Source organism: Gadus macrocephalus, chromosome 12 (assembly GCF_031168955.1).
Source record: "Gadus macrocephalus chromosome 12, ASM3116895v1".
NCBI lineage: Eukaryota > Metazoa > Chordata > Actinopteri > Gadiformes > Gadidae > Gadus > Gadus macrocephalus.
In genome coordinates this window covers 25,123,588-25,136,910 of record NC_082393.1, presented here as the reverse complement: position 1 = coordinate 25,136,910, position 13,323 = coordinate 25,123,588, and the positions used below count along the sequence as shown (strand labels likewise).

Genomic DNA, 13,323 nt, shown 5'->3' with positions numbered 1-13,323 from the left:
CACACACAGACGTACACAAACATACACACACACACAGCTGTCTTCCACATGCCCTTATCTTGCGCTCCTTTATTCTCTCCGTTCCTGTTCATGTCTGTAGCTTTCTCTCAACTTTCTGCGAGCCGCAAAGTCAGATCAAGGTCATCGTATCGTTCTGAATCACTGGATGAATGAAGAGGAACACACACAATCTACAATCACACACAAACAACGCACACAAACACATAAACACTCACACACATCAACAATCACACACACACAAACACACACATCAAAGACACCCCACACACCACACACATACACATCACACACACACACACACAAACACATACAAACACACAACACACACACACAAAACACACACACATACACATCACACACACACACATACACATACACACACACACACACACAAATACACACACACACACACACACACACACACAAACACAGATATCCCACACATTACACACACACACACACACACACACCCTTCTGGCTCTTGGTTGACTTCTACTTTGGTAGAAATGCTTACTTCCATCTCTTTTACTCTTTCACATCAGCAATGTGAGCATCACTGTGTGCCCTGGTGGCCAGCCATAGACCAGACGTTGTGGCCTCGTTTCTCCACCTAGTGGGGGAGGAGGAACACTGTACTTTACCGGGGTTCATGAGCGGCTATGAATGAATGAAGGGAACAGTTGATGAATGAATGAATGCAGCGGTGGCGACCGACAGCCAACGAATGAGGCCGACTCCGGGTTTACCGTGTGACGGTGTTTGACTGTTGAGTCGACAGAGCGTCACGCTGGGGGCCGTGTGAGGGCTGCTTCGTGACACTCTGTTCCTTGTTGTTTCTCTGCAGACTCTACGAACTCGAGTGAAAACATTTACACGATGATGAACCCTATAGGCCCCGGGGGAAACCGACCGAACGTGAGAAAGCCCTCATCTTCCTCCTGCATATATATGTATCACGTACCATGTATCATGTACCATGCATCAAGTATGATGTATCATATCATGTGTCATGTGTCATGAGTCATGTATCATGTATCATGTATCATGTATCATGTGTCATATCATATGTCATGTATCATATCATGTATCAAGGATCATGTATCAAGTATCCCGGAGTCGGCTGCCTCCCTCCCTGTATTAACGTGTGTGTGTTCGTCTCTCTCAGTTCCCGATGGGACCAGGTCCTGACGGGCCGATGGGTGGGATGGGCTCCATGGAGCAGCACCATATGAACGGATCACTAGGTGAACACCTCTCTCTACACCTTAACCACAGCGGAGGATTCTCATCACTTTGAGGGGATGACAGCGCATGTGCCAAACCTTAAGATTTAGGAAGAAGAGTTGATTTATGTTTCAATATATTACTGTATTATTGACGGTCACCCCAATTCTTGCGTTGTTTGCTAAATGTTTTGAAGTACATGAAGGCATTGTTGATTACTACAATGTGGGAAAATATATCTTTATTTTTTTGGGTCATGACTGAATGCCTTATGACACTCCTGGGTCTCGAGGCTAGACCGGTCAGAAGCCATGTTATTCAGCATTCTGGCCTCAAAACGTCATAGCTGGATCCCATGAGTCATTTCCATCCTGCCTGCCAACTTCTATGGCGATCATGGCTTTAGTGGAGTGGCACTGCCCCTTGTGGCTCCTAAAGGCATCACACTTTTTCGCCTGCGGTATTGATTAAACAATTGTGCAGGTGAGGGGAGACCGAGATGCGATCGATTCAATCAACAGAGTAGGGGCTAAAACAGATGGGATGATGAATGGCTCGGCTGGCTCTCTGCAGGAGGCAGCGAGCGGATGACCTTCACCACCCCCTCGTTCTGACCGTAACCCTCTTCTTCCTCTGTGTCCACAGGGTCAGGTGACATGGATGGGTTGCCAAAGGTGAGACTTCAATAACAATAACAATGATGCACATTTAGACCACTCAGTAGTTGGTAGTGATACACACACTTAGCACAGAGACACACCGGCTTTCCTCCTCGTTCGTCAACACAACACACACACACACGCACAACACATGAATATGGTTATATATTCCTATCCTTTCCCCTTTCCCAGAATTCCCCAACAACATGGCCGGGATGAACAATCCGCCCGGCACCCCGCGTGACGACGGAGAGATGGCAGGCAACTTTTTAAACCCATTCCAAAGTGAAAGTGTGAGTACCTGACTGGCACCATTCACACACACACACACACACACGCACACCAGCACACACACACACACACACACACACAAACACACACACACATGCACGTACGCACGCATAGCATGGACTCGAGCATGGAAGGGAGTCGCTCTGTATGCTTTCTCTGGCGCATGGAGAGAATGTCATATAGTGTGCTTCTCCGGATTAATTGCACACACCGACGCCAGGCACGCACGCACACGCACACACACAACCCCACGGGCGCGCGCGCGCACACACACACGTCACACATCAAGTGGTTTACCCTCACCTTTGTTCTGAGAATCCTTAACATTCTCTCTTTTGGCTGGATTTTGCTGTGCTTGCTAACTGTTAGAGCGCCAGATGAGGGGCGGTCCTAGCGGGGGGACGTTTGCTATGACCGCATGTTGGGATGTACGTTTGGCACAGTTGCTGTGTGACTTGTGTAGAATAACACGGTTGAAATAGTATTGGCTTATCTTTTCCTCCCCTCCCTCTCTCTCTCTCTTTTCTCTTTACAGTATTCACCCAACATGACGATGAGTGTTTGATTTCCTCTTTTTATTATTTAGTTTTTTTGTTTGATTTCCTTTTCGTTCTCCCTAATCTCCCTCTCCCCCATTTGCCCCGGTGCCTCTCGCATTGCCCTCCTCCCTCCCCGCTTCCTCCCCACGCCCTCCTCCCCCCCGCCCCCTCCCTCCTCCTCCCCCCCCCCTGGATGGTGCCTTGCACCCCCCAGCCCCTGGGAATGGCCCTGGAAGGCAGGACTCCCCTCAAGGGGCCCCACCACAATGCCTGCAAAATGGGGGTGAGAACATGAAACGGCCTCCAAGCAGCAGGGAGGGTCTCTGCGTCCGGAGTCTACCCGCCGGAGAGGCCTCAACACCGGGGCACCTCCCGGCCCGCTCCCCTGGCTCCTGTCCCTTCCGTTCCTCGGCCCGTCTTGCTGGGCGGCTTCAACGGCCCGTATCAAGGGGGTGTCCTGAGGCCACCTCCCACCCACCACCCCCACCAGCCCCCCCCCCACCCCCTCCACCACCTCCACCACCTCCACTCTCCCATGTACTCTATCGACCGTCACGCGAATGAGGGGTAATACAGTAGTTGACTGAAACGAGGGGTTAACATCTGGAAGGAAAGAAAAAGCCCTTGCTCAAAAACTCGAAAAAATAAAAATAAAAATGGTAAGAATGGTGTTTTGACTAAACGTTTGTATTATGGTTGATTATGTTATTATAATTGTAATATTTTTTTTATTATGTAGTTTTTGATTTTCCTGTTAAGGGCACATTGTATCTCAGCAGCACCGGCGACAACAGCACACACTAAAAATGCACAATGATATTTCTGTTTACATGATGTCAGTTAATGTTTATTTGTTTCTGCGTGTCCGACTTCATGCTTATACGTCCCCTTGCGTTTACCTGAGGATCCATTAGACACAGTCTTTGCCATTTGAAATAAAACAGAAATCATGAGTTCTTTAAAGTATGAGCATAAGAAAATGTATAATCTACTCTCCTTGAAGAACCGGTTTAATTTAGCTAAATACCAGAATCCTTGAAACAGGATCTTATTAACAAAAGACCTGAGTTTCTTTGTTTTGTAGTGGAGGTTGATAAACCTGAAGATCAATCTTCTTCGTATCAAGCCAATTCAAATTAATTTACAGATTACATTTTTAACTCTTTGGCAATGGACTGTTAGAATTCAATTCCCAGTATGATTTTCCCGAGAAGTTGCTTTCAATATTTCTGCATGTATTCTCAGCAGCCCATTGGTCAGGTCATTAATAACTTGTAAATGGTCAGAGAGATACTTCAGAAACGTGCATCCTCTTACGTTGTACTTGCCTGTACTGTAAATATAGACCTATTTAGCTTTGTATTGTGGTCGTCTCATTTAAAAAAAAAAATTATTTACATCTTGTCTGTGAATCATGAAATATGTACATCTTCATCCTTCACCATTGTATTGTTCTTATTTTAACGCTCATCAAAGAGGGCTTGTCACCATGGTTTAACCCAGTCGCTCGAACCCCTGGCTGGTGTCTTCTTCTACTGTGAACTCCTGCTGACGCCTGCTGCCCTGCGTTGGGTCAAGTTGGGGCTCAGCTCCCTATGCTACCAACTCCCCCAGCCCCAGTGATCTGACCCCAGGGTGCCCAGTCCCGGGTGATGAACAGGTTTCTGTGTCCCGGGTGCATTGAGCAGCATAGGCTATTCTGAGGGTAAAGGGATGGTGCTGCATCTGCTCTATCTTACATGGAAGATAATAACTCTTTGGTTTTTGGCTGGGTGGAATTCTGAGTCCTTCCTTTTGTCCTTTTTTATGCTTTCTGCTTTTGTGTTGTTTATCTATATTTAAATGTGTTTGCAATTCAAGAGGAAAAAAAAACTGTTCTACGGAAAAAGAGAATGAAAGAAGCAACGGAATCTGCACACAAGGACACAAACGTTAGCGGGAAGAACGAAACCGTGGTAGCCTCTGTCGGTTTGGTGACATAAGATTTGTGATGAATGGGATGATATTGGGAGATGATCACGGACATCTCCGGGGTGTCACTGTCAGTGGCCAGGGAAGCCTTCTCCTCTGTCCCCCCCCCCCCCCCCCCCCCCCCCCACACACACCCTCCACCCAATCCTAATCGCCCCTTCCCCTTATATTATTTTTATTTACTATTTTTGTAAATACTGTATAATGCATTTTGATATCATTGACATGTTTTGATATGTCAGTCACTACCAATGAATACAGCTTAAAGTAAATTATAAATAAACTGTCCATGTTTTTTTGTTTTTTTCATAATAGAGAAACAATACGCTTAAAATTACTTTTTTTTTTTGCTTTGTATTTTTCGGGCGGGGTAAAAACGTTTTAAGTTGAAAATGTATAAAACACAGTGACATTATAAATGGAATCTCTATTCTTTGCATTTATGGTGGAGCAAAATGAAATGCTGAACCGCCACCGGGTTTTGTAAGAAGGGAGAGAGGTGAAATGAAGATGTTTAAATACTCGTAGCCTCGGCGTCCTCCCCCCGCTCACCTCCAGGCTGCGCTGTTTCCTAGCGCTTTTTGAAATGATAATTTTACGATTTTTTTTTTCAAAGGCCTTCAACTTGGGGATAAAAAACTAGAACAAAAAAAAAACACATGTGACCACATATGACAGTTTTTTAATATGAAGGATTTTTATCAATTTAAGAGTAAAAAACATATAAAAAAGGAAAAAATAACTTAGAAAAACTTGTTTTAAATTAACAATAGATCACAAAGTAATACTTATGGGGAAAAACTGTGTTCTTTGCTATTCACTCTTGTAATAGCCTTGTATAGATTGATGCTCTCTCACAATCCTCTCTCAGTCCTCTGTGTATATCAATTGTCGCCCATCTCTGTACTTCTATTGTGATGTATAATACTGTACCATTAGGGAGACGCGCTCCGTGGGTGGGGGGTGTGGGGGGGGGGGGGGGGTGTTGGGGTGGGGGGGGGGGGGGGGGGGGGGTTCAGGAGGATGGTTATACGTCACCCTCCTGCACCTGTGATGGGTCATTTTCTGATGACATGGCAGTATTCCATATGAAGCAGTCTGTCCCTTGGGTTTGCTTTGTATTTCATGGTAGGGTAGTTCAGAATCTTGTCTTAGGGACTTAGGTGTCTTGTGTAGGTAATAAAGATGTCCTTTGTATGTTTCTTTATATTGTAAAGTTTCTTTAGACTGAAAGAAAAAACGGATAATTTGCTTATCAAAAAAAGAAACAATGCATCAATAATAAATGTCAATTGATTTTTTTTCTGCGTTGCGTCAATGTCTTCCTTATTTGTGATAGATTGTTCCATGGACATTATAATATAAACCATTTCCAAGAACAACATAATATAATCTATATTGAGAAATAGTAAGATTAAGACTGAAGTTCTTTCGGAATACAGCTCTCCTACCTCTTATGTCGGCCAATGTAATACTAGACGGGCTTCATGATTATATTATTTGAATGGTTGCATTTGTATCACACATCAAATACAAAATGCAACAACACAAGTTGGTGTACATATGATTACCAGATGAGCAGGCGGGCTGGATTGAGTGTTTGCGCTGAGTGCTGAGTGCTGCTGACAAGTGACAACAAAGCTCTAGTTTCCAAACGCACATGCGATGCTGTTGGCCAGATTTCAAGAATGGGGCGTGGTGAACTGTCCAATAGGAACGAGGCAGCTGCGAGGGCACCAGGAAGTAGAAGTAGACTTGTTTGCAAAAGTGACAGTCGGGTGTTGACCTCGGATCTGTCGATCTTGGACTAAACCTGAAACAATGGTAAGAGCCAGCTTATATGTTTGAGTTTTGGGTAAAACGTCCTTATTTCACCGTTTACGACGTATCCACCAATGTGCGGCATAGCAGGTAAAAGATGAGTGCAGCACAGCGAGTTACGTTAACGTTAGCTCCATCGGCTAATGCTACGAGGTCCTAGCTAGCTGTGCACTGAGGCTGCAGATAACTTGCCAGAAAGTTCTGGAGCATCCAGCCGACTGGCTTGATGGTTATTTATACACTTGCCTCTCTGTCATTCCATCACGGAGACGTGCATGCAAGGATTGGCATTTCAAGCGCAGCGCAATTTGTATTTATTTTCTATTTGTTGTCTCAATCAACGTGTTTGGTTCAATGAACCATATGATTTATGATCACCTCAGTAGTGACTCTGAACTCGATGGATATCAACAGACCTTGAAACCAATTTTTTTTCGCAATCGTTTGGTGTAATCTGCAGCATGTCGTATTTCATTCACACAGACGACTGAAAACACGGAGACATTCGGCGTCACCGAGGACCTTGATGACGGTACGATCGAAACTACTAAGAAGTCAGAGCGAACGTCGCTGCTGGAAAGCGGGGAGGACTTTGAGATGCTGGATGAGGAGGACATCGACGATGACCCACCTCCCCTGGAAGACGCTGGCGGTGGGAAGAAGGAGTCTGAGTCACACACAGAAGAAGATCGCGTCCCCACACCACCACTTGAAGAATGGCTGGATATCTTGGGTGTGTGGACCGACCCTAGCTAGAACAGTCCCTCTATCCGAAAGAAACTGGTACCATTCCTCCCTATCCATGTCCGAAAGACAGTACCAGGAAGCCTTCTCCAGTTCCCTTCCTGGAGATACCTCTGGTAGGCGTTATGCTGTGTGTTTGTTTAACCGTGTCTTCTCCGCAGGTAACGGTATGCTGAAGAAGAAAGTCTTGGAAGCAGGCCAAGGGCGAGACAGTCGGCCAGAGAAAGGCCAGAACGTTATTATCAGTCTCCAGACCTCTCTGGCTGACGGCTCTCTCGTAGAGGAGCCCCATTCAGTCTCCTTCACCCTGGGGGACGGTGATGTCATTCAGGTATAGCGGAAAACAAAGTCAGTCACACGTTTTCAGGAACCATCAGGCGAATCTGCGATACAGGTGTGTTGTTGCTGTTGTATTTAATAAATGTTCTATTCCAGGCTCTGGACCTGGCCGTGATGCTCATGGAGATGGGGGAGAAGGCTGTCATCACGGTTGACGCTAAATACGCTTATGGTTCCCGCGGGAGGTAAACTTCCCCCGGTCCTAGCTTCACTCTGTCAAGGAATACAAGAATGCACACAGAGCCCGAAACGCTGCTCACTCTGTACCTTAAAGGTCCCGTGACATGCCACCGAGTGTGAGTGTGAGTGTATGATTTTTCCGTTTTGAAAATCTGCCCCTTATGACATCACAAGTGGGCGTGTCCCCCTAGATGTGTGACGGATAGATGAGCAACGTTTGCTACAGTCCACCGCGTCGGCTGGTAGACTGATCTATCCAGCGTCAATCTAGGTGGACACGCCCACTTGTAATGTCATAAGGGGCAGATTTTCAAAACGGCTTGTAACTGCTAATCACACTCGCACCTGTCACGCACGTCATAGGACCTTTTAAAGAGTGACTCGACCAAATCCACCCATCTTGATACGTGTCCTTTACCACACATCAAGACGGGCTAATCAGCCTTGCTTCTTTGTTTGTCTCGCAGGGTGCAGTATATCCAGTGAGCCCTATCTTTACCTATCTTTGAGTCTATGTTGTGTTCTCAGTCCAGAGAACGAAATGTGCTTTTCTCTGTGCTTTTGATTGACCCGCTGTTGGTTGTCATCCATCTCACTGTGGCGGTGGAACAGTTTGACGCTAGTGGAAATGATATTTATTGCTTCATATTTCCGGTTATATATATATATATATATATATATATATATATATATATATTGTATTCACAACAATGTAGAGGCCCTTTCACCTTTCACCTTAAATTAGAGGATTTTTCGGAATCCTGCGCATTGAGAATTTGAAATAACTCTTATTGATATGGATGGTGCGAGTTCCAACTAATCCATGCTGTACCCCCCCCCCTCCTCCCCCCAGCGTTGACCCAGCGGTCCCCCCTGAGGCGGAGCTGCTGCTCCACGCTGAGCTGCGGGAGGCCAGCGACGGCCCCGACCTGGAGCTCCTGGCCCCCGTCGACAAGGCCGCCCTGGCCAGCCTGAAGAGGGAGCGGGGCAACGCCCACTTCCAGCGCGCCGACTACGCCTTCGCCGTCAACTCGTACAGCATCGCCCTGGCGATCACCGAGTCCAGCTCCAAAGGTGAGGCAACCTGGTGGGGCCGGATCACGGGCGGCGTGTGGCTCAGGCGTTAAGAGGGGGTCGGCCGGTCACCGGAGACGCTGCCGGTTCGATCCCCGGCTCCTCCTAGCTCCGAGTGTCGAGGTGTCCCTGAGCGAGACGCCCTCGCCCCGACTGCTCCCCACGAGCCGGCTGTCGCCCTGCGTGGGCTGACACCGCCGTCAGTGTGTGAATGGGTGCATGAATGGGTGAATGTAGGGCGATACGGTGGCCACTGGTTAGAAAAGCGCTGTGTAAATGCAGCCCATTTACCATTCATCCGACTGAATTCCCCACCCATGGTTCTCATTGGGCCTGTGTGACGACGTCGTCGTCGTTGTTGTTGTTGTTGTTGTCAGTGGACATCACGGAGGAGGAGGAGAAGGAGCTGCTGGACGTGAAGGTGAAGTGCTTAAACAACATGGCGGCCTCCCAGCTGAAGCTGGACCACTACGATGCCGCGCTCAAGTCCTGCGTGGCCGCTCTGGCCCACCAGCCCGACAACATCAAGGCTCTGTTCCGCATGGGCAAGGTACCGTCCGGCGCGTGGTGACCGTGTTTGGTTCTTTGTCTTTTCCCCAATGTAAGCCCATTTGTAATGCCTGGTTCTTCTATGATACGTAACGGTATGGTGTCGCCCCTGTCTAGGTACTGGCTTTAAAAGGGGAGTATGCAGAGGCCATTAGCATACTGAGGAAGGCACTGAAACTGGAGCCCAGCAATAAGGTATGGCGAACAAAACAAAGGGTTGAACCGAAACATCTCGCTCTCAAAAAGGTGCCCGTTCCACACGTCTCCAATAGATGTCGCCATTCTGTAAACATTCTGGGCAGATGGTCTCTCCCCACGATTCCCTGACTCATCGTTTTCACCGGATCTGTTTTCAAGTTGCTGCTGTAAATAGGCCTGCCTCTCTTTCTCATCCTCGGACCATATCTGACGCCCGCCCCTCCTGCCGTACTCGTACGGAGGGATTCAGGGTAACTGTTGGCTCTGCTAAACGGCGTGACAGAACTTGACTCACCGAGTGGGCTTTCCTGGCCCAGGTGGAGCTTCTGCCACCCTCTAGTTCAGTCCTACTCCCATCTGTCAGACCGTCCTCATGTCCTCTCTACGTGGTGTTGTTGAATGTGAACATGGGGGACGATTCTGCCTGTTAATCATCGGGGGTTGGTAGAGGAGGGGTTGCATCATGTTCCATGCGTCGGCCACGGGACTGTATCCGATGCTGGGTAAACCACAGGCCGGCATGTTCTTTTATTTTGAACCACCACTGTGTTGTTGGTTATTCTGGGTGTAATCTGATATTGCCCTCGATGTTACTTTGGAACTAGGCACGCTTCATTTGCTTCCCGTACTGCGATCGTGCCGACGCCGTAGAGCCACTGTTGTTACATTTTGTCCCAAACATAAGGGTGCATTCATGGAGCCTGCATGGGTACACAACTCAAATGCCAAGGGTGCGCTGGTGAAACCCTATGTCCCAGCAGGAGCTCTGCGGCTCCAAAAATAACCCGGGGGAAGCCTTAAAGTATAGCCTCGCACAGTTAATCACCGGTCCTAACCGTTGACCTGGGATGCAGCCGTCTGCGTTGCCTGACAATCCTCGTCATCCAAGCGTAATATGAGGGTGAAATATTGACATGTCACCCAATCCATACGTTTAGTGTATCGACTGAAGAAAACGTATCCGAAATGCAATTCTTCTCCTGCTTGTTCAAAGAATCCATTTGGTCACGGAGCTTTCCTGTCCGTCTGGGCTAATTTGGTCGCGCTGCCCGACCATGTCAACAGCACGGGCCTTTTGAGGGGTTTGAGAACTGCAGTCGCATTGTTTTGGAGGGCGGTTGTGTTATTTATTTTCTTTTAAACAAGAGGTGCGCCGATTAAAGGGCAACAGAATAGGAGGTCTGCCCAGAAGCACATGAGTCCTAACAACAGTTTATCTTCCCTGCACTGTGTTCTTATTCGGCCCTAATGGTTGCGTGTGTGGTTGACGGAGCGGTGGTCACTGCATCGCTCCCCGGGGCACTGCGTTCCGCCGCCTCCCACGGCCTGGGCCGCGGCCAACCAAACTCCCGCTGACGGTTCCCCTTTGGTCTTGTTTGTTTCCTAAAGACCATCCACGCCGAGCTGTCCAAGCTGGTGAAGAAGAACTCTGACCAGAGGGGAGCGGAGCAGGCCATGTACAAGAAGATGCTGGGAAACCCTGGCAGCGCGGGCAGCGTCTCGCAGAAACGCCACGCCACAGCCTCCTGGGTGAGGGCGCCGGCTCCCAATAAGTCCTCGTGATGAAATGATGCGAAATCGCCGCCGTCTTTCCTTTTTTTTGTTTTTGTTTTTTACTTTTTTATTCAATTTGATTTGACACGAGCATCGTGCTTTTAAAAGTGAAACACGCTTCTGCAGAGATGCACAGAGACGTCGTGTGTACGTCGCAGAGAAAAACAGGGTTAGAGACGTACAGATGGCCGACATGCTGCGGCTTCAGTGTACACCTCTGAGATGGGGAGGTGAGGTAGCAACATGGGACTGAACAAAAAACAGACGGGAGAACACACAAGCAGAAACAGGAGTCGTTTGCGACCTGTATACAAAGATTCAGGGCAATCCTTTTTTATACTTGGCAGTAGGTTCATTGATGAATACTTTCATTCAAAGAGACATGCTGCATGTTAATTCTAAACAACATGTTTTTAAATATCAAGGAAACCCGGTGTACGTGAACACCAGGGAAACGGCAACATGTTGTTGTCAGTTTTCATCTCTTAAAGGCCCATTTATACCGTAGCATGACTAAAGGAATATTTCAGAGAAAAAACGCTTCAAGGATAATTTGTCCTAAAATATCAGCAGATATCATTGAGGCCATGACGCAGTGTGCAAGTAAACGGTAATTTACAAGTTATCTTCATTTCCTTATAATGTGTTTGTCTTCTTCCGTAGGGGCTGAGCTGGAAGTGGCTGTTTGGGGCCACGGCGGTCGCTATCGGTGGTGTAGCATTATCAGTTGTCATAGCGGCCAGAAACTGAACCGGTCATTGGACAACCCACGTCATTTGGAACTTTTGTTGAAGGAAATGATTCCACGATGCCAGGTGCATTTCCACTGTGGCTGTATCGAGGCATCTCCGCTGTGTGGCAGTACAATGTGCATCAAATGGGATATCGATATTTGTGAAAACGAATGTGACATAATGTGTATCTATATGCCTCACATTACAAGACACTAATTGTTATGTTTTGCTCTTCTTGGCTGCCAATACCTTGTCTTTGATAGTGATGTCATAAATCAAGTAGAGCTTTGGAATGAAAATTAATGCCATACATATATAGAGAATATATTATAGGATTAGCATCATGAGATGAAAAAAAAAATGTGATATGGTCCTTGACTCCTATATTTTGTAATCTGTTGATTGTGGATTTTTACTAGACTGGCTCTGAGAATTTCCGATTTTTATTTTCTATTTAAGTAATAATACCTCCTTGATTGATATTCCAGAGTTTTGAAGGTTGAGATCCTGTGTATTATTTTGTTTATTTGTATCTGTGATCGATTTTCTTCTAATTGCTATTCCATTAATTGTTTTTCTTTTGTATTTAACATTTTTTCCACCACAAAATGGCACTGAATAACTGAATTATCACATAAGGTACGCAACCAAAGTTAACGGGGCCCGTATCTTTTCGTGACAAACGTATAGGTACAAAGTCACTTCAAGTAGATAACATTCCCTGTATTTGTTAAATTTGTATTTATGCAATAAAAGTTGGTGACCGTTTGTGACTGAGAGGCCAATATATGTATGAATGACGTCAGTCGCTTTGTTTTTACTCGCTCATATCCTGGCGAGCACGCGCATTTGCGCTCTGCTGGTGGCGATATCGCAGGGATTCGTACCGTAAACTACACGTTTGTAGATAGATAATAATAAATAAAGATAACAGTTCGTCCTTTGTTTTATTTTAAGCGTGTGTATAATTCCTGATTTCGGTGTGGGAGTGGGGAATGGAAACTCCCCCTGACATTCTGTTATGGATCGTAGCTGGACATTCCAAAATTCGTGTTTGTCAGTAAGTAAGACGCTGACGTCTCTTGACGTCATTCCACCTCATTTTAATGTTCCCCTCGCCACCGCTTCCTACGCACGTCTGCTCCTCAATGACCAACCAAACAAACTCTGAAGTGGCCTGTGATGCCGAAGGGCAGGCTGTATCACACGTATCTAACAAATACCGAACCAGTCAAAATACAGAAGCAGGCCTATTGTACATTGACGAATTTAGTTCTGAATAGCCTGGTTTGTAAGTGTTTCAATTATATATATTTATAATATGTATACGTTCAATTAAATAAATATATATATATATATATAAAACTATGTACGTGAAGTCACAGAATATAATAGTACGCAAAATACCTCAAATATAATTTATAT

The 13,323-nt window shown here is 46.5% G+C and overlaps 2 protein-coding genes across 2 annotated transcripts in view; both read left to right on the top strand.

Moving 5' to 3' along the window:
• Window positions 1-2,914, top strand: part of LOC132468577 (single-stranded DNA-binding protein 3-like) — a 17,759-nt gene extending 14,845 nt beyond the window's left edge. Inside the window, exons 4-8 of the mRNA XM_060066302.1 lie at window positions 839-936; window positions 1,187-1,265; window positions 1,891-1,924; window positions 2,101-2,197; window positions 2,731-2,914. Coding sequence (XP_059922285.1) covers window positions 839-936; window positions 1,187-1,265; window positions 1,891-1,924; window positions 2,101-2,197; window positions 2,731-2,760 — 338 coding nt within the window. The 3' untranslated portion in view covers window positions 2,761-2,914. The remainder of the gene's footprint in view (window positions 1-838; window positions 937-1,186; window positions 1,266-1,890; window positions 1,925-2,100; window positions 2,198-2,730) is intronic.
• Window positions 2,915-6,400: 3,486 nt separating this feature from the next.
• Window positions 6,401-12,666, top strand: fkbp8 (FKBP prolyl isomerase 8). Its single transcript, XM_060066332.1, has 9 exons — window positions 6,401-6,529; window positions 7,010-7,259; window positions 7,432-7,601; window positions 7,706-7,794; window positions 8,643-8,863; window positions 9,241-9,413; window positions 9,530-9,607; window positions 11,000-11,140; window positions 11,828-12,666. The coding sequence occupies exons 1-9, from the start codon at window positions 6,527-6,529 to the stop codon at window positions 11,912-11,914; spliced, it is 1,212 nt and encodes a 403-aa protein (XP_059922315.1). The 5' UTR covers window positions 6,401-6,526; the 3' UTR covers window positions 11,915-12,666.
• The last annotated feature ends 657 nt before the right edge of the window (window positions 12,667-13,323 follow it).

Bases quoted from the DNA above. Each gene is read 5' to 3' on its own strand.
- fkbp8 (XM_060066332.1), top strand. The intron at 7,795-8,642 runs GTAAACTTCCCC...TCCTCCCCCCAG, and splicing joins GCTTATGGTTCCCGCGGGAG to CGTTGACCCAGCGGTCCCCC. The intron at 8,864-9,240 runs GTGAGGCAACCT...TGTTGTTGTCAG, and splicing joins CACCGAGTCCAGCTCCAAAG to TGGACATCACGGAGGAGGAG.